We start from the raw sequence: 20,519 nt of genomic DNA, 5'->3' as shown, positions 1-20,519 counted from the left end.
GTTATCGCAAGTTAACGCGCGTTAAAGCGAGTCAAAGTCGGTCAACTTTTGAATCAAATCAAATCGATCTTGCAACCTTCCGTCGGTTTCTTAGCTTTTTTATGAATTTTAAAGTTTGTTTTTTCATTTTGAAATTCTGAGAATTTTTTTTTGTGATTTTATTTTTTTTCGATTTTTTTAAATTTTAAACTTTGTTAATTCTATTTTTTTTAATTTTTTAACGTTTAACGTTTTGAATTTTGAAATTTGGTCACTTTACATTTTTAGATTTTTTTGAGCTTATGAATTAAAAAAACTTCGATTGTTTAAAATTTTGCGATTATATTTTTTTTAATCATTGATTTATTTTTTTTGAAATGTTGCTTTTTATAATTAATAATTATATTTTTTTAAATATCTTTTTGAATTCATTAATTTTAAATTTCCTGAATTCATAATTTTGGATTTTGTTCAATTCCTATTTTTTAAATTTTAAATTATTGAATTTTTGAATCTAAATTTTTTTAAATTATTGAGTTTCTGAATTTAAAAATTTAAGATTTTTGGATTTTTTTAATGCTTGAATTTTGAATGAACATGCATTTCGAGTCGATTTGGCAGAAATGTTCCACCGTTCTAGCAGGATTCTGGCAGAACCAGCATTGCTCTCGGATCTGCTAGAATATTTCGTGGCTGGGCTATCCGAGTCACGAAATATTCTAGTAGAGCTGGTTCTGCCAGAATCCTGCTAGAACGGTGGAACATTTCCGATAGAATGCTGTAAGAATATCCACCTATGTAAGAACGCTGCTAGAATCCTGCTAGAGAATGCCGTAAAAATATTCAGCTTTGTTAAAACTCGGACCTTCAATCGGATGGGGAAGTAAAATGTCGGTCCCGGCCTTGGTTGTTAGGCCGTTAAGTCATTCCAGGTGTAGGAGTCGTCTCCATGCCATAAGTACAAACAAAACACCAAACCAAGCATGCTCCGGTGGAATCGCTGGCGGCGGTTGGACTCGCATCCAAAGGTCTTCAGTTCGAACCCTGGAATGGAAGGTTCCTTGGAGTAAAAATAGGTTTGGGTCAAGGTTTGGGTGCTCTCCCCATTCAAGCCTTTGGACTCCTAGGTTCGAGCAGAAACTTGCAATAGAGACCACAAAATACCTGGTGTCGTTAAAGTGGATGGTTTGATTTTTTTTTGTTAGAACTCTGATTGCTGGATACCTGCTAGAACGTCGTGACTGGGAGGACCATATTCTCAGGGTGTGTGAAACACCCTGTAATTCCTTCCCAAACTGGTAATTTGGCAACACTGCCCCTCCGATGTAAACAAATCAACCTAACCTCGTGTTGTTGTTTTTTGCGCGGCGCGCATTCTTCCCGCAGTGCGTGACCCATGTTGGGCAACAACTTTCACCCCCTCTAAGATTCATTTTTAAAAGTTTAAGCACATAGTTAAAGTATGTTAAGTTAAACCAAGTTTAAAATGTTCCTCAAACGGCTGCTGTACTCGTACACCAAAAGTGGCCACCACCTGGGACCGTTCCGAACTGCCCAATCTCCCGCCGCAACGACGACGCACTTTCCCGGGTTGCCTTCGCTTCGCGCGCGACTCTCCTCCAGCTTGGACTTTAAGGATGACCCGTCCGTGCCGGGGACGACCTCGCTGTTCAACATTAAGAAAACCATCAAGGCGTCCCCGTTCGAGTGCGTGGACGGATTTGTCTGCATCCGGACGGTTTGCCCGGTGTGCCACACCGAACCTGGTTCCGACCAGGTGTCGGCCAAAGAGACGATCTACATCAACAAGACGACGGGGACGTTCACGTGTTCGGCGTGTCGACATTTGGGTCGCTGGGAGTACATTGAAAAGTTCTTTGTGCCGTACGGTAAGAGTGCCAAAACGGTTCAGGAGATGAGGAAGCTTCGGGATGTGTTTCTGGACAGCAAGAAGGGTGGGCCGGCGCCGGTGGAGCTTCCCGGGGGGTTGGCCATTGTGGACGAGAAGTTGGCGGGGGAGATTTGCGGGGAGTTGGGGTTGGACGTGAGTTTGAAGTGGGAGTTTGATTATGATTTAATTTTGATAGATTTAAATCTGTTTTAGGGAATTCCTCCGGCTAGTCTGGTACAGGTGGCGTCCCGGTGGGACGCACGGTACAAGCATTTATACGTTCCTCTGGTAGATGTGGAATCGGCGGTGGTAGGCTACAAAGTACTTAGTATTGAAAAGAACGAACTCGTGGAGCGAACCGTACCGGACACAAACTGCTCCGGCTTAATCTACCTCAAATGTTTAGCGGAATCGAAGACGGTCGCCTCAGCCAAGTCCAAAGACCAGTCCAGTGCGATACTGGTTCTGAATGTTTGGGATTTGCTGGCGTTGAGTACGGCGAAGATTAACGGTGAGTGCATTCTTTAAGTAAATTCTTCGAAATTTCAATAACTCTTCTCTCCAGCAACCGCCATCTGTCTCCCGCATGACCTCAAATCCCTGCCCCAGCAATGCTTGCCCGGGTTGGAACGCTTCCAGAAGCTCACCCTGTGGTTCAACTACGACACCGCAGGTTGGGACATTGCTAGAAACTACGCCCGCAAACTCGAGGAACGACGCTGCATGTTTGTCCGTCCAACCGATGCCCATCCAACGCCGGCCAAGGCCCTTGGGCTGGGGTTGGATCTGAAGCTTATTTACGGGAAGGCTCAACCGATTCTTCACCAGTCGATTACGACGTTCCACTCGTTGCGGCAGGATGTGCTGAGCGAGCTGCAGAACATCGACAAAGTTCAGGGCGTAAAGTGGCGCAGGTATCCGACGTTGAACAAGCTGTTGAAGGGCCACCGGAAGGGCGAGTTGACGGTGTTGACGGGGCCGACGGGGTGCGGCAAGACGACCTTCATGTCGGACTACTCGCTAGACCTGGCGCTGCAAGGGGTGTCGACGTTGTGGGGATCGTTTGAGATCCGGAACACGCGGTTGGCGACGACGCTGCTACGGCAGATGGCGGGCCGACCGCTGGACGTGAACTTGTCCGAGTTTGACCACTGGGCGGACGAGTTCGAACAGTTGCCGGTGTACTTTATGACGTTCCACGGCCAGCAGCCGATCAAGGTCGTGATGGACGCGATCGAGCACGCCCAGTACGTGCACGACATTCAGCATGTAATCATTGACAATCTCCAGTTCATGATGGGCGTGTCGGAGGAGAGCAAACACCTCGATCGGTACTGGAAGCAGGACGCCATCATCGCTTCGTTCCGGACGTTCGCCACGCGCAAGAACTGCCACGTGACGTTGGTCATCCACCCAAGAAAAGAGCGCGACACGGACGACCTTACGACGAGCTCGATCTTTGGCGGGGCTAAGGCGTCCCAGGAGGCGGACAATGTACTCATCATTCAGGACAAGCGGCTGACCTCAGTCCGGGGGAAGAAGTACCTGCAGATCGCGAAGAACCGGTACAGCGGCGACCTCGGCATCATGCCACTCGACTTTGACAAGCTTAGCCTGAGTTACGCCCAAAAGCGGAAAAAGACTGAGCCGACCGCCGGGGGAGAATCGTTAGAACTAGTGCCGAGCCAGTGATAGTTAGGTATGTAACAAATAACCAATTTATTCATAGTCATGTGTACAATATGCCATCAAAACCAAAAGTTTAGTTACTTGAGAGAGTACAATTATACGAGAGATTTATACTAAAACGTTAAAAAAACGTATTTAAAGCTAGAGTTCGCTTCCGAAACTCCCTGCTCACGTCGACGATTGTCGGTAGTTCTTAACGTCAATAAGCTTCTTCCCGCACATGGCGCAGATTCCCTTTTTGTACGCGCACTGCTGGCAGTAGTGACTTCCGGCTTGGTGAATCTTTTGCTTGCAAATCCTGTAACGAAAATCAAATTCAAACTTTCTCCACCAAAAAAATCGGCATCACACTAACCGACACGGTGCGAAACTCCCGCCCACCGGCCCGATCGGGTTGAACCGCGTCTTGGCGCTGCTCAGCGCCTTGTTCTCGTTGATTTTGCGTCCGCCGCCTTCGGTGGTGTTCCGCGCGCCCGTCTTCCACGGATCCGGCGTGATCACCTTGCCCAGCTTCTTTTCGCACTTTTCGCAGACCATATTTTTTTTTGTTTTCTAAAACGTAGTTTGTACAGTTTTTCAAACGGATATTGGTGTATCAAGCTTCCCCATAGAAATTTGACAGTTCTCAAAACCGACGAAATGATAGACTAAATCGGTCCCTACAGAATCGGCCTACAACTAGACTGATTAAATCGGGTTTCGTATTGTTTACAAAGTGGACTTAAAGAAAATTTTGGTGGCAACTTGTTTTTTATATTATTTTATTAAGAGAGCAGTTATTTTGGGTATGTTTTATATAAAGTAGAACATTTATTGCTCTAGTTTAAGCAGTAAGTGGAGTTTATAGTAATCATGAAAGATTGCTGTTTATTTTAGAAATTTTCATAATTTTGTAGGTGTTTCAATACAAAGCCAGGTTACAAAGGTTTTCATCATGATCCGGAAGATGGCCCATGCGGCCAAATAGCTTATGATGACACCACTGATTCCTGCTACAGCTTTCCGGATTGCCGGAACATCAATCTTTGTTCGAGGGAGCGAAGAGATTTGAGGTTAGTTTTTTAGATTTATTGCAAAAACTTTCGGGGGGCTACACATTGTGTAAATATGTATTGGAAGAGCCTGCGCATGTGAACTTGGCAGTAGGGTCATTCCGGTTGATCCGGCTGGCCGGATTCATCCACAACGCCGTTTAAATGCATCGATTAATCAAGCGATTTCGTCGGTTGCAGTCGGCCGATTTAGTCAACCGATTAGTCGGTCGATCCCTGTGTTAAGCTCCCATAAGAGTCGGTGAAACAAACGACCGATTAGTCGGTAGATTTAGTCGGTAGATTCAACAGACTGAAACCGACTAAATCGTTGAGAACGTCGGCTCACATTTCTATGGGGTTGTTCTTGGACGTTATGTTTACCTGTGGTTGTTGGTAAACAAGTAAACAAAAAAGACAGTGTCACAAATTGTTGCAAGCAATGTTGTATGCAATTACCCTGTTGAAAAAGTTTTGTATTGTCGGGAAAATCTTGTTGATCATGATGCTAAATGAGTCAATATAGAATATTTTAAAATTATTTGATATTTAAATAATTAAATGATAAAATAATTTTGATAACAGGTTCACTTCTCTCTGGGTTCACGACGCAAGAAAATAAAATAAAAAATCCAATCCTTCGAATAGGTAAAACTATTTCTAAATCAACCTTAACAGTTAAAAAAGCCCCGATATTAAAATATCGTCACTACAAAGTACATCGAAAAGCTTGTTTTTTTTTAAAGACAATCACACTGAATACTAATATTAAACGGGACAAACAAAGGTGGATGGCGTCGCTATTTTTAGAACCCGCGCCCAATAGGGATCGGCAGCCAAAGCCGCTAACCACCGCGCTACTAGGCCCTCCAATGTTTTAGTTCGCTGTTCTTTAAGAGACTGTATCTCAGGGAGCTATTAGACTATGGTAAACAATGAAAAAACTCTTTTTTGTTCTTTCTTTTTTTTGTGTTGGATAGTTTGCCAAACTCGCAAACAATGCAAAATGTATGCAGGATGACCACAGATTAAGACAGAGTTTCCACTGCCTCTTGATTTCTAGAGTTTTTTTTTGAATAGGTCCTATAAACATATGAAAAACGATAGTTTATAGGACCTTTTTTTAAAAAAAAAATCTAGATTTTTGGTTCAACTTGGTGGTACATCGCACGCCTGCTACCAGCAAACCTTATGGAGCCAAAAAATTAAATTACATTTCTTCGGACTGGCCACTCTGGATTACTCTGTGGGATGACGTTTCTGCAAACAAATACAGGTAAACTGCCAAACCGGTAAAAAAATGTTTGTTTGTTTGTTTGTGACAGTTTAATACGTCCTTCAGCATTGGTTTTGATTCTGATGTCTAATCTCTTAAATCCTGGCCTCACACTTATCCCACTAACCCCTCAAATCTCACGTTATAGGGGAACTATACCCTTTCTCAGCCTATTTCTATTATCGGCCTATCAGCACTTTGGTCATGAATTACAGCTTAAATAAAGTGTTTTTGACTGTTTCAAAGCAATAAATAGCTCAAATAAAAGTGAGCAAGCAACTCTTCATTGTTGATACATCTGAAAATGTTGATTTAATAGCGGAAAACGGCAAAAGTGATGAGAATTGGTCGAATGGCTTAGTGTGATTAAAATGGGTATATTTCCCCTACTTTGTCGAAGACGCAGCCGATTTACGGGTCTTCATCACTCAAGTATCGGACTAAAATTCCTATCCATTTCTTCGTGATCGTGGCCTGCGCTGTGATTGACTAGCATGATAAGGGTTTGTTCAAAAATTACGTCCTTGAAGAAGGGGGGGGGGGTTCTGGGGTTTGTGACAGCCCATGTTAAAGGTATAGGAAAAGTGCGTGACAAAGGGAGGGAGGGGGGGGCTGAAATCCCGAAAATCACTGGACGTAATATTTGAACAAACCCTAAGGACATTTGAAAGTTGCGAAGTCGACGCCAACATTTCAAAAAGCATCATGTACAAACCATGCGTTTTGAGAAAAGCGCATTTCTGTATTTTTTTTGAAAAATTTCCAAAAAACCAAATTTCTAGTTTTTGCTTTTTCGGTGTTTTTGAAATCTCTTTGGGTCTGGTGTATTAAAAACACCCAGAGAGCAAAAACTGAAAATATGGTTTATTGGACCTTTTGAAAAAACTCCAGATTTGAATATTGAGCAACATTTTTCAATTCCCATTTTAATATAAAAGCATAAAAAGATGTTCTAATGATAACAAACGATGAAAACCGATGCTTTTATTGATACTTGATCATTAGGGTGACAATAAAAAAATCGACATCAGGGATACCCTCTGATTCGATTCCTTAGGCAAAAATAAGTAACTGTGACAATTTTGAGCTAGATCGGTTAAGATTAAGGGGTCGCTTTTTATAGTATTTTTTTCTTTTGGCAATTCCAAAAAACGCTTTTTGAATGGAATTTTATGTCTATTCACTGTTCAAAACAAACAAAAAATATTGAAAAATCGAGCAAAACAACGTAAAGTGCTAAAGCCGAAGTGTAAACAAAGTGTCTGTCCTGCTCGTTCCTAATTGATTGATTTTTTATTCGGTAGGAAAAGCCACCAAAGCAGTAGCAACAAAAACCTACATCGTTTTAATACAATATACAATACATTTTAGTGTTTACGGGTCATTCCACCTGAAGCGGAACACCATTTGAAAATTACCATCTCCGATTCTGCTCAAATTTGGCAGAGCTGTTAAGATTATCAAAACATGCAAAAATCCCGAATTTCATCCAAATCGGACCACCCCCTCCATTTTTGTACCCTCTCAAAAAATCGACTTCTTGGTGATTTTTGAGCGAAACCCCTAACTTCAAACGACGATAACTCTGGAACCACAAATCTTAGAGGGTCGGTCTTAGACTCAATTTTGAAGGAAATTGGACGTAGAATCCATTTCCGCGATCAAAATTTAGATTAAAATATGTTTTCTACCTGTATTGCGCAATTGAAAAATTTAAATGGCCGTATCTCAAAACAGCCCTATTTATTTTTTAAATTTGACCTCACCATCGTATTCCCCGTCCAATTTTACATAAGAATCACTTATCGACAGAAAGGAATATTTTTCGTTCCAGAGATATCGAATTTTAAAGTTTTAAGTATTTGAAATTACCTATAATATCTACACTCGCCGCATCTGCTAGAAGCACTCAGTCGTGCTGATCAATAATAACTACCTGGTGTTCTGTAAGATGAATTATTTTTTCAATTTTATACGATTTTGAGATAATCAATATCTTGAACAATCTATTTTTTGTTTAAGGAATATTTATTGAGTAATTTTTAATACACTATTTTTCCTGATCTCAGCGTCATTGAACCATAATAAGTAAAATTTGAACTTTTTATATTTATTTGCAAATGCTATAGAGTTTTTACAGTACAATTTTCGAAAATTTATCATTATTCTATTATTTTCATATTTTTTCTAATTCCTCATTTCTTCCCACTTTCTCAAATTATTTATTTTATTTCTTCTTTTATTTGAAACGAGAACAAATGTAGAGCTGGCTGTAGTAGATGAAATAATTCTCATGGGTTCTAGAGCTTTTGCCATGTGCGGTAGCGAAATAGTGCCATTCAGCAAAAACCCCAAATTCTGCCTTAGGGTTTGAAAGATTGATCATATTAAACCGATTTTTATAATGTGTTTCATCAGAATAATTGATGATTTTTTTCAATTCTGGTACATTTAATTTCAAAAGCAATACCATATACTTCTGATACATGTGGATAGCAGCTGTATCGTCTTCCAAGATTTCGAAATGATTGACAAACAAAAAAAAAGATTATTGTTCGGACGGTGTCGAAATGAACACAACTGAATGATAACACAACTAGATAATACATCAGATTAATCGTTGTGATTTTCTTACCTTTTTCCAGTTTTATACTTTCCAGAAATCCTCCTCCTTAATCATGCTTCACGAGAGTTTTATTCATATTAATTCATAATTTTTAACACGATAATGTATCGTACACTTTTTCTTAAGTTACAAGATCAATTACAATTTCCTGCTAGCTCTGCGGGAATTCCATTCTGCCCTGTATTGCGTGTCGTTCTTGCTTTGTACTGTGGGCTAGCACACAAATTCGCCGTATACAGCAGTTTCCTACAGTGGTGTACATTACATTTTTGCCTTATTTGCTAATGATTATTTGGGATGAAATCTTAATTCAATAAATAACCAGCTAGCAGTTATTGAACAGCGCTTCTGAGTGCTTCTAGCATATGCGGCGAATGAAGCTAATGTAGGTTATCTCAAAAACTAAAAACTTTAAAATTCGATATCTCTGGAACGAAAAATATTCCTTTCTGTCGATAAGTGATTCTTTTTCCATCGGACGGGGAATACGATGGTGAGGTCAAATTTAAAAAATAAATGGGGCTGTTTTGAGATACGGCCATTTAAAGTTTTCAATTGCACAATACAGGTAGAAAACATATTTTAATCTAAATTTTGATCGCGGAAACGGATTCTACGTCCAATTTCCTTCAAAATTGAGTCTAAGACCGACCCTCTAAGATTTGTGGTTCCTGAGTTATCGTCGTTTGGAGATAGGGGGTTCGCTCAAAAATCGCCAAAAAGTCGATTTTTTGGGAGGGTACAAAAATGGAGGGGATGGTCCGATTTGGATGAAATTCGGGATTTTTGCATGTTTTGATAATCTCAACAGCTATGCCAAATTTGAGCAGAATCGAAGATGGTAATTTTCAAATTTGCATTTTTTCTTGCACACTTCAGGTGGAATGACCCTTACATTTTTTTTAATATCCGGTCAAACTCTATTGGTTTCCCCTGGGCTTTGTCATAATGAGTGTCATAGGTTTGATGCTTGTTTGGCAAAGAGTATGATTTGATTCGATGTGGAATTAAAATCGAAGTGTTCAGTATATTGCTGAAGCTTCCATTTTTACACATGGACACCACTTCATGCTGCGAGAACCCACTTTGGCGTAGTCTCAGGGCTTAATCGATGGCCGGTAAGCTGTCATCGAGACAAGGAGGTTCTCTGATAGTGGAAATATCACATTTGTACAATGAACCGCTACATATGTGATTTTTCCCTATCTTAATGTGGGTGTCAGGTTAGGATGCGGGTTTAAAAAATAGTGTTTGTAGAATTTAGGATTTTAACTATAAATATCAACTTTTTATACTTTGCCTTTAGTTATTTAGGGACAAAATTAGTAACAGTGAACTTAGTAATTCTATCAGAATCGGTGATTTTCATTCAAGTAGCATAAAAACCATTCTGATTTGTCAAAATTTCCATAGAGTCTCGATCAATCAATAGTGAAATGATATCGGACTAAATTCGTTGATCTGTTGAACTAACGGTTGTCGGATTATGATTGTATCGACCATTGTTGCGAATCGAGGATCTACTGGAATTCTGACGAACAAATGGTCGTCTCTTTTTCATTTCACGACTTGTAAAATATCAACTGTTATTTTTTTTTGTTTTTTAAAAGAAGCCAGACAGGTTTTAAAAGAAACGTTTTTTTTTGGTTAATAATTAAAATGTCGGGGATTTGAGATAAGAGTAGCTTTCGGATAGGTTGCTTTAAATCTTGTATTCAATTCAAGTTAGGTAGTTATCCGCAAATGAATATTTGGACTTATATGAATAATTGAATATTTTGGACTTATGAATACCACACAACTGTGCATTTATTCTAGAGTCAGATCCATACAGCGTCAGTGTTTATTTGGTCGAAGTGTACTAATTCATTGGCAGATCTGATTCTAGTTGTAATGTACGACAAGACTACTGACGGACGTGACAGGACGAGGGCCCAGTTTAGAGGTTTCGACATCAACGATGTGCGGCTGGATCACCCTCCCAAAAAAAAAAAAAAAAATATCCGGTCAAACTCTATTGGTTTCCACCTGTGAAGGAGTTTGGTAATGGCAAGAGAAATCTGAAATGATATAATAGAAAGTGCATAGATTATGGCGATAAAGGCAAAAATATAGAATAAAGATAATTGTGTCGGAAAACTAACTTTTAAACAGAGTTTCAAAAGGAAGCAAAAGTGAAAAAAAAAATGGAAAACAAAAAAGTCTACTATGTAACAAGAAAATCAATGGATTTAAGAATGGGTTCAATAACAGTGGGTTCATTCAGAAAGAGAGCAATCTGTTTTTAAATTTTGATACGCTTTGCCCTCACCAAATCTAATACAAAAATAATTATTTAATTGAGCACCTTTGAAAGATTTGCATCTTTCGCCGGCTAATGTTGAAATATTGGGTAGGTCTAATGAATTATGGCTTCTGGTAAAGTGTTGATGGTTAGACAATTTGAATTTTGTATTACTGTGAGTTTGTTCATGTAAACATAAATAAATGGAGCAACATGTTTGAATTACATTCTGACAGGAATGATGTTTTTGTTAATATTGTACAAATCGGCAGAATGACTTCGCAGTGGTTTTTCATAAATTATTCTTAAAATTTTATTTTGGGCTTTTTGAAGTTTGTTAATCAAAATATTACAGGATATTCCCCAAACTGTAGTTATGTGAGATAAGTGAGAATTAAATAAAGAATGATAAATTATCAAAAGTACATTAGCAGTTAATTTGTGTTTAATTTTATAGATAATTTCAATAATCTTGTTGAGTTTGTTCAATAAATTACTAATATGTGACGACCAATTGAATGTATTGTCTAAAATGACACCAAGTTATTTACATTCGTCTACTATTTTTGTAAACATCCACTGACGTGATAGACTCTTTGTTTACACTTCGGCTTTGGCTCATTAACATTGTTTTGCTTGAAATGTTACTTTTCGATACTAGTATTGAAAAGTTCAACTTTTCAGCACCTATTCGGGTATTGAAAGATATTAATTTTATATTCTATTATTTTTGGTAGGGAAAAGTAGGTTGTTCCGTTTCTCCAGAAGGACAGGAAAAGTTGACTGTTTCACAACGGAATTGCAAAAACTACTATTTTTAAAACCCTCTGGGAGCTTCGGGCCTACTTTTCTATGCCAAAAACAGTGCTGAAAAGTAGTACTTTTCATGTATTTCCATCGGACGGACGTTGGCATATCAAACTCATTTTCCAATTGCATAAGTGCGATAAACGAAACAAAACTTTAAACTAGTTTGTTGACGGATCCGTCGGGCCTGCACCAAAACCTGCATCATGGATGAGTAATTCCAGGCCATAAAAATAGGACCAGCTCGCACACTCCCCGACAAAACCCGCAACTCGGCAACATAAAGCATATGCCGCCGAGCGGGCTAAAACCTATGCTAAATATATAGCTATAGCATGGATGTGCCTGATCGGTTTCTCTTCCCTGAATGCTGCTGCAGTTGCCTCGCCAGCCCAGGGCAAACATACAACAACGTTCTATTTCTAACATTCGAAAACAACACGAGTAATAAACATTCAAGAAGAACCCCAATTCCCTTCAGTTGCCTCTTCTTTGGGAGTAGGTATTCGTCATCGTTTTGTCCCCTTCGCACAAGTGGGTCGTACTTTTGGCTGACTCATTTTTATGCAAATTATATCCTGCCGCATATGCGCCACCACGAACAGGACATGCAAATTGGCAATCCCGTTTGATTATCCTGCTTTTTTTCGCACAAGCAAACCGGCTGTTGCGAAAAAAAGAAAAACAACCGTTAACAAATATGTTTGAGAGAACCATGTGGCCGCCGCGCACCACTTCCAGGTCGCGCAACCAGGGTTGATCAGACACCGCAGACCAGACGGTGTTGGCGGGCTGGCTGTTCAAACCCGCACCCACCCCAGAGCAGATTGTCACGCACGTGGGTTGTGCGCCCACCCCTCTAAACCTTGCTCAATGGAGCCAAACTAGACTGGAATCGATCCAACAACTTGCGAGAGTTGGTGCGTAAATCAATAAAGCGAGACAGTTTTTTTTTCTACTTCTACTTTCCGTAAATGGTCTTCTCCAGTGGCGTGATTGCATCATGAATTCCGAGCGCCTTTTTTGGAGGGGAGGCCGTCAAGACTAGCAACTACTTTTACGGTTTTTAAAGGGGGGAGGGGATGAGTCATCGCAGTTGGTGAGAGATTTTGCTTTCATTATTTGCTGTATTTTAAAATTATTTCTGGGATTTTGAACATTGCTTTCAAAATGGAGAAATTGTTAATAAATTAGCGTGTGTGAACGGTGCTGCTGCTGCGCTAGGCGATTACTTCCGTAACTGTAGTTCAGATTGGTTGGTTCGAGTTGTGTCCGCGTGACATCTTAGTACTCCTCGGCGCCCTCGCCTTCTCCCTCGCCCGAGTCCATGCCGACCTCCTCGTAATCCTTCTCGAGGGCGGCCAAATCTTCGCGAGCTTCGGAGAACTCGCCTTCCTCCATACCCTCACCGACGTACCAGTGGACGAAGGCACGCTTGGCGTACATCAGATCGAACTTGTGATCCAGACGGGCCCAGGCCTCGGCGATGGCCGTGGTGTTGGACAACATGCACACGGCGCGCTGAACCTTGGCCAGATCACCACCTGGGACGACGGTCGGCGGCTGGTAGTTGATGCCGACCTTGAATCCAGTGGGACACCAGTCCACGAACTGGATCGTACGCTTGGTCTTGATGGTCGCGATGGCGGCGTTGACGTCCTTCGGGACGACATCACCACGGTACAGCATACAACAGGCCATGTACTTTCCGTGACGCGGGTCGCACTTGACCATCTGGTTGGCCGGCTCGAAACAGGCGTTGGTGATTTCGGCGACCGACAGCTGCTCGTGGTAGGCCTTCTCGGCGGAGATGACCGGGGCGTAGGTGACCAGCGGGAAATGGATACGCGGGTACGGCACCAAGTTTGTCTGGAACTCGGTCAGATCCACGTTCAGGGCACCATCGAAACGCAGCGAGGCGGTGATCGACGACACGATCTGGCCAATCAGACGGTTCAGGTTGGTGTAGGTCGGGCGCTCAATGTCCAGGTTACGACGGCAGATGTCGTAGATGGCCTCGTTGTCGACCATGAAGGCGCAGTCCGAGTGTTCCAGCGTCGTGTGGGTCGTCAGAATCGAGTTGTACGGCTCAACGACGGCGGTCGAGACCTGCGGGGCCGGGTAGATGGCAAACTCCAGCTTGGACTTCTTGCCGTAATCCACCGACAGGCGCTCCATCAGCAGCGAGGTGAATCCGGATCCGGTACCTCCACCGAACGAGTGGAAGATCAGGAAGCCCTGCAGACCAGTGCACTGATCGGCCAGCTTACGGATGCGGTCCAGCACCAGATCGACGATCTCCTTGCCGATCGTGTAGTGACCACGGGCGTAGTTGTTGGCCGCATCTTCCTTGCCGGTGATCAACTGCTCCGGGTGGAACAACTGACGGTACGTTCCCGTGCGGACCTCATCCACCACGGTCGGTTCCAGGTCAACGAACACGGCACGTGGCACGTGCTTGCCGGCACCGGTCTCGCTGAAGAAGGTGTTGAACGAATCGTCTCCTCCCCCAATGGTCTTGTCCGACGGCATCTGACCGTCCGGCTGGATTCCATGCTCCAGGCAGTACAACTCCCAGCAGGCGTTACCGATCTGGACACCGGCCTGTCCGACGTGCACGGAGATACATTCACGCTGGGGAAGAGAAAGTTAAAATTAGTACGTTGCCACGTAACTGCACTTTCCTTGTTTTTTTTTTCCACTGGGTGCGGCCTCATCGAAAGCCCATGACTCAGCGCATGCACCATCTGCTCGCAAATTCATCGAAAATTCCAGATTTTCCTCACCCATTTTAATCTTCCCACCCTCCAACTTCCAGAAACTTCGCAAAATTAACCGGAAACACTCACCATTTTGCGGCAGCAAAGTTTTCTTCACGCAGAAATTAACTTGAGAAAAAAGCAGCAGCGATTAATTACACGCAAACCTCGCGCTTGGGGACAGCAGATCAGGACGCTTTCCAAACTGAGAATGAGCCGGCTAGCGGTGCGACGGGCCTATTTATGCGATCGCGGCGAGAGAAAAACTGTTATGCGCAGACGCCATGGTAACGACGTGGGCTGCCCGAACCCGAAATCCATGGATACGAAACGGCGAAAGGGGGTGAAATGGGGGAAAGTCAGGGGGGTTGCGCGCGGTTTGCTGCGATGCGGAACGGTTTTGGGAGAGAAATACTCACACACGTGGTGTGTGCGGTGAGAGAGCTGAGTGCATGCTCTCGGGAGAGGAGATTTCCAGACATGTTTGAAAGAGAAATTAGTCCACGTGATGGTATGTTGGGGCAGTTGGTTTAGAATGGATTGATATACCTAAGCGTTTGAAACCTGACGCATTTTGGAATGGCACCCAAGTAGCTTCATGTAAGACATAGACGCGACTTGATTCAGCGCTCAGCTAACACCACTTAATATTCGGGACTTAGATAAGCTGTATCAGCGGCACATACCAAGTCTGATAAAGACTTTACCTTGCTATAATTTCTCAGTCGGTCTGAAGGTATTGGATTGGGAGCACACACACATGTCAAATGTAAAGATTTGACCTAAAAAAATATTTAATGTTCATGGAAAATAGCAAAAGAAATCACCATAGTATGTGTAGCCTTCAAATTCGCGCAAAAAAATATGCTCGTGCCCGTTATTCATTTTTTTTTTTAAATTAAAAAACAACATATTTTGAAAAGATAAATGTAGGAATATTTTTTTGGAGATATTTCTTACAGGGGTGCCAGGGCCGATTTTTTTTCTCCAAAGTTTGTATGCACATAATCGAAAAATTGCGGCCTGTGGAAACGGCTCGTAAACCTTTGACCACCGCGGGTCAGAGTCGAGACGGCTGAAAGAAAGGGGGGCGGCAATGTGGGAAAGGGAAGTAATTTGTGATTGTAGACGGTATTGTTTTGATTCGCAATATGTTGAGTCAACTGTTGTGGATGTACCCGAACATCGCAGAACGGGGTTTCTCTTCTTTTCATGTTTATCTACCATCTATCTTCTGTTTTTATTTTATTTTACTCATATTCTTAAACGGTTGCTGTTTATTATCCGTAATTTTATTTTGGTTTCATTAACTTTTGGTTATCTTATCTCCAAGGGTCCTGATTTTCGGTTCAATGAACAGAAACCACTAACTCATCGCCTATCCATTCGTCGCCTATTCCAACCCGCTAGCATTCATGAGCGAATGAGTCACGCAAGCAGCCAGCGAGTGGCCCGAACTGTTCACTCAGCGAACAAATACATCGTGAAAATATTTGCCTACTCCGTCGCTCGACGACACTCACACACTACCATGCTCAGCGAAGAGCCACTCTCACAAAATGCCAGCGCGGCAGTCTTTTTGTCTTCACACCCTCAGTTTGCCATCAATTTGATTTTTTCTTGGTGGAAGTTTCTTTGAATGGTGTCTATAATGTTATGAAATCAAAATAAATGCACAATTTAATTGATAACATTGATTTTAGGCAACTCAAATCAATGAGTATAACGCAGCGCATCAGAGAAAAAATGTTTTCAGTTCAGAGTGATCGGAGACGATCGGCCTGTCAGAACCGTTCGGAGACTGAGCCGATCAGAGAGAGAGAAGAGTACAAAAGAGAGTGTTCGGGAGCGAATGGTGATAGAGTGACAAACGGTAGGAATTCATCAGGGCAGTATCGCGTCGCCTGCTATTTGTGCTCGCGAATGGAGTGGTTGATTTTGAGCAATCATCACCCTTGCTTATCTCTGACTCTTTTTCCACTCTTTTTGACCAATTAATACTGTCAATTCTGTTTATCATTTGCATGATCTTTATTGGTTTCTTTATTTGTTCATCTCTTTTAATAATTTCTCATCTTCTCTATAAGTTGTCATTTATATAATTTAAGCTTGTTTGTTATCTATATTTTTTAACTACTGTCTATTTCCACATCTACTTACTACATAAAGCTTTTACTTGTTATTCTTTAACATACATAATTATCTTTCTTTTATTATTGATTCTTTATGTAGTACATTTTCTTTTACTTTTTATTGTTTTCAATCTTCATCATTTTATTCAAACAAGTGAGGTTTGAGCCCTTACTCAATTTATGGAATGATCAAAGAATTAACACAAATATTACTATTGTACATTTGTAGTTATTTTATAAAATGCTTAGGACCAAAAATTGTAACAACACACCGCGACAGAATTTTAACAACACATTGCAACAGATAAACATGATCCAACACTAGGGAAGATTTGAGGAGAAAACAATACACAGTGAAATAACAATAAGTTGTTGAATTCAAACTATAAAATAATACACTATTCGCTTGAATGAATGTTGATAGGCACACTATAAATAGTTAGGTGCCTATACTTACATCAAACCCTACGCAATGTACTACGAGTTCAAATGCGTAACCGGAACAGGTGCGAATATCTGGCACGAACACTCAAAGCGTGTTCTAGCGTGTTGCTCCTACTGACTCAGAGCAAGAATGAGATGTAGGTGTAAGGGGCAGTGCGTGTTCATCGGGAACCTTGTGCATAAGATCGGTCAAGGCCCGTTCTTACACTGAAAATTACGAATTACGAATATGTGAAAATTTGATCTCATGCTTATTTTTTTTAAATTTAGACATTCAATTTATTTATCGAAATTTTTTTTAACAGCCTTAAGGGCCAGTCATAGAACTATTTTGAAATGCCGTCGCGGGCCGAATGAAATGGCTCCGCGGGCCGGCTTTTGGGCAGGTCGGGCCTATGATATGTCTATGAGCAACTCTCTACGAAATCGGCCGATTTCGACCATTTTTTTTTTGTATTTTTTTATTTGGCTCAAACTTTGTGGGGGCCTTCCCTATGACCAAATAAGCTATTTTGCGTCATTGGTTCACCCATACAAGTCTCCATACAAATTTGGCTGCTGTCCATACAACAATGGTATGTAAATATTCAAACAGCTGTAACTTTTGAGTGAATTTTCTGATCAATATGGTGTCTTCGGCAAAGTTGTAGGTGTTGTTGAGAATTTTTTATTCTACTTTTTTTCACTAAAACACAATTTCTCAAAATACGTATTTTTTGATTTTCGAGATTTTTTGATATGTTTTAGGGGACAAAAATCCGCAACTTTTGAGCCATAGAGAAACATGGTCAAAAGATCTGCCGCCGAGTTTTTTGACGTTATTTTTTAATGCAAAATTGAATTTGCAATCGAAAAGTACCGTGCAGATTGTTTGATAAATGGCTCCGTTTTCAAGATATAGGCACCGAAAATTTGATTTTAGCGAAATATTTGCAGTTTTTCTATTTTAAAAAATAGTGACCATGAGTGACTATTTCTTAAAAATATTTTTTTTCGAAAAGATAGGAAAATTTCACGAATGTTTCATGTTTTAACATTGAAAATCGGACCATTAGTTGCTGAGATATCGTCTTTAGAAAATGGTGGGTTGTTTTGGTGAGATTTAGAAAACTTCAATTTTCGTGTTTCTTTTTCTTAAAGTGGCTCAAGGTCCAATCTTCAATGTCTCTTGGACAATTTTATAGCAAATTTTCTGAACTTTAAAAAAAAAATATATATATTTTGGGAAATGGTCATTGGTCACTCATGGTCACTATTTTTGAAATTCGAAAAACTGGAAATATTTCGCTAAAATCAAACTTTCGGTGGCTATATCTTGAAAACGGAACCATTTATCAAACAATCTGTAAAGTACTTTTCGATTGAAAATTCAATTTTGCATTAAAAAATAAGGTTAAATTTGTTTTTGCATGAAACTTCGATTTTTTTTTCCAAAAATCACACTTTTTTCAAAAAATCATAACTCGGCGGCAGATTTTTTGACCATGTTTCTCTATGGCTCAAAAGTTGCGGATTTTAGTCCCCTAAAACATATCAAAAAATCTCGAAAATCAAAAAATACGTATTTTGGGAAATTGAGTTTTCGTGAAAAAAAAGTTGATTAAAAAATGTGCAAAAAATTTTTTTTGTGCCTATTTTTTCTCAATAGTTCTCAACAAAACCTACAACTTTGCCCAAGACACCAAATTGATCATAAAATTCACTCAAAAGTTACAACTGTTTGAATATCTACATACCATTTTTGTATGGACAGCAGCCAAATTTGTATGGAGACTTGTATGGGTGAACCAATGACACAAAATAGCTTATTTGGTCATAGGGAAGGCCCCCACAAAGTTTGAGCCAAATCAAAAAATACAAATAAAATCCATTTCGAATTGCTCCTATGTCTAAAAAGAGAGGGTCGGGAGTGTTGCGATTTTAAGCGCTCATCCGCTCATGAGCGAGCATTTTTAGCTCATTCGTGAGGAGGAGCGCGACGCGAGCTAGCTCACGTTTGCTCGTGCTCGTGTTTGCTCATTTATTTTATGAGCGGAAATGCTCATTGCTCGTGCTCGCGCTCTTTGTTGCTCATTGAGCAAAATGAGCGGTATTTTTTTACCTGTAACGGGTAAACGATAATAACTTTTTTTTCAGCAGAGCTTCGAGGTTGTTTTTTTAATGGAGGCTTGAATGGGCTAATCTTAATAATATTGGATGAAGTTGTTTGTCATATTTTTTTGTTATGAAACTTGTTTTGGAGTCAGAGTTAAGGTGTTAAGGTGTTACATTAAGATCTGTACACAGTAAAAAAACATAGAAATATTACATCTGGGAAGTACGTCTTTTATGTTAGAAAAATACGTAATTTTACTTCTGAAAATGTGTAATTTTGCCACTTTACTGGTGTAATGCAACTTTTTCAGTCTAAATCGAGGTAAAATAATAACATTCAAGAGGTAATATTCAACCTTACAAAATTACAATTTCCAAATGTACACTTTTACTGTGTAGAAATAATTCGATTAATATAAAAAGTTGGTAATAGAGTGACACGTGAAAGTGAACTATTTAATAAAGCTGAAAAGTATCTTTTAAGGAATACAAATATGTTATATTGGTAATATTGATCCTTTCACTGTAACTTGGATTTTGCCCGCAGTTTTCTCTCGCACTTTTGACAACAAGAATTCACAAAACTAGGCAACCGCTCGTTGTTTATTTACATTTCCAGTCGCAGTTTCCACCAAACTGGACATTCGCACTTAAAACTGCGAGTGACAGCTGGAAAACAAGCGATTAACCTCGGCTCGCTTTGATCATTTTTGAGGAAATTCAAAACTTCTCAAGCCAGTCTGACAAGTCGCAATAGTGCGATCAGTAGCAATAGTTTAGTGCGAAGTCCGAGTTAATGGGAATTGCGCAATACGTTTAGTCATGTTTTAATTCCTGGGCACCTCATCTTGTTCAGTCAATTATTTGTAAATAATTTTGCATAATAAATGTCAAATCTGTGTCTTAAATTATTTTTTACATCAATTATCTTATTTATATGCTGAAGTCGATCCAAATAAATAAATGAGAAATGAGCGTGCTCACAAGTAAAAACATGCTTTAATAAAAAAATCGATTACCATCCAAAAAATCAAACCATCCACATTAACGACCCCCGGGTCTTTTGTGGTCTCTATTGCAAGTTTCTGCTCGAACCTAGGAGTCCGAAGGCTTGAATGGGGAGAGCACCCAAACCTCTTTCTACTCCAAGGAACCTTCCACCCCAGTGTTTGAACTGACGACCTTTGGATTGCGAGTCTAACCGCCGCCAGCGATTCCACCGGAGTAGGCTTGGTTTGGTGTGTTGTTTGTACTTATGGCATGGAGACGACTCCTACATCTGGAATGACTTAACGGCCTAACAACCAAGGCCGGGACCGACATTTTACTTCCTCATCCGATGGAAGGCGATTACCATCCTATTTACAGCTTATTTAAGATCTAAAAATTCCGTTCCTTGACAGTTTACTCTAAATTTGAAAGTGAAATAAGCTAAAAAGAGTGTCTGAGATTCTTAGCAAATTAAGACACTTTACTTGCGTGTCAGCCATTTTTCATTTATCGGGAA

General features: G+C 40.6%; 3 protein-coding genes across 3 annotated transcripts; 1 reads left to right on the top strand and 2 right to left on the bottom strand.

The window, feature by feature from the left end:
* The first annotated feature begins 1,353 nt into the window (after positions 1–1,353).
* Positions 1,354–3,689, top strand: LOC6051515 (twinkle protein, mitochondrial). The gene is made up of 3 exons (XM_001867915.2): positions 1,354–2,023; positions 2,084–2,381; positions 2,436–3,689. The coding sequence occupies exons 1-3, from the start codon at positions 1,466–1,468 to the stop codon at positions 3,560–3,562; spliced, it is 1,983 nt and encodes a 660-aa protein (XP_001867950.2). The 5' UTR covers positions 1,354–1,465; the 3' UTR covers positions 3,563–3,689.
* On the bottom strand, positions 3,566–4,977 carry LOC6054461 (cysteine-rich PDZ-binding protein). The gene is made up of 3 exons (XM_038256358.1): positions 4,954–4,977; positions 3,915–4,162; positions 3,566–3,857 (listed from the first exon to the last, which is right to left on the bottom strand). The coding sequence occupies exons 2-3, from the start codon at positions 4,094–4,096 to the stop codon at positions 3,728–3,730; spliced, it is 312 nt and encodes a 103-aa protein (XP_038112286.1). The 5' UTR covers positions 4,097–4,162; positions 4,954–4,977; the 3' UTR covers positions 3,566–3,727.
* Positions 4,978–12,690: 7,713 nt separating this feature from the next.
* LOC6051513 (tubulin alpha-1 chain) lies at positions 12,691–14,587 on the bottom strand. Its single transcript, XM_001867913.2, has 2 exons — positions 14,433–14,587; positions 12,691–14,217 (listed from the first exon to the last, which is right to left on the bottom strand). The coding sequence occupies exons 1-2, from the start codon at positions 14,433–14,435 to the stop codon at positions 12,868–12,870; spliced, it is 1,353 nt and encodes a 450-aa protein (XP_001867948.1). The 5' UTR covers positions 14,436–14,587; the 3' UTR covers positions 12,691–12,867.
* Between the last annotated feature and the right edge of the window lie 5,932 nt (positions 14,588–20,519).

The sequence above is a fragment of the Culex quinquefasciatus genome, chromosome 2 (genome assembly GCF_015732765.1).
Source record: "Culex quinquefasciatus strain JHB chromosome 2, VPISU_Cqui_1.0_pri_paternal, whole genome shotgun sequence".
NCBI lineage: Eukaryota > Metazoa > Arthropoda > Insecta > Diptera > Culicidae > Culex > Culex quinquefasciatus.
Note: the sequence above shows the minus strand (reverse complement) of the source record. Positions and strands in the feature narration are given on the sequence as shown.

What these genes read in the sequence shown, in the direction of transcription:
- LOC6051515 (XM_001867915.2), top strand. Translation starts at nt 1,466, where the DNA reads ATGTTCCTCAAACGGCTGCTGTACTCGTACACCAAAAGTGGCCACCAC. An exon ending in GCGGGGAGTTGGGGTTGGAC is followed by an intron (nt 2,024 to 2,083) that starts GTGAGTTTGAAG and finishes AATCTGTTTTAG; the next exon opens with GGAATTCCTCCGGCTAGTCT. An exon ending in GAGTACGGCGAAGATTAACG is followed by an intron (nt 2,382 to 2,435) that starts GTGAGTGCATTC and finishes TCTTCTCTCCAG; the next exon opens with CAACCGCCATCTGTCTCCCG.
- LOC6054461 (XM_038256358.1), bottom strand. Translation starts at nt 4,096, where the DNA reads ATGGTCTGCGAAAAGTGCGAAAAGAAGCTGGGCAAGGTGATCACGCCG. An exon ending in GGGAGTTTCGCACCGTGTCG is followed by an intron (nt 3,858 to 3,914) that starts GTTAGTGTGATG and finishes TTTTCGTTACAG; the next exon opens with GATTTGCAAGCAAAAGATTC.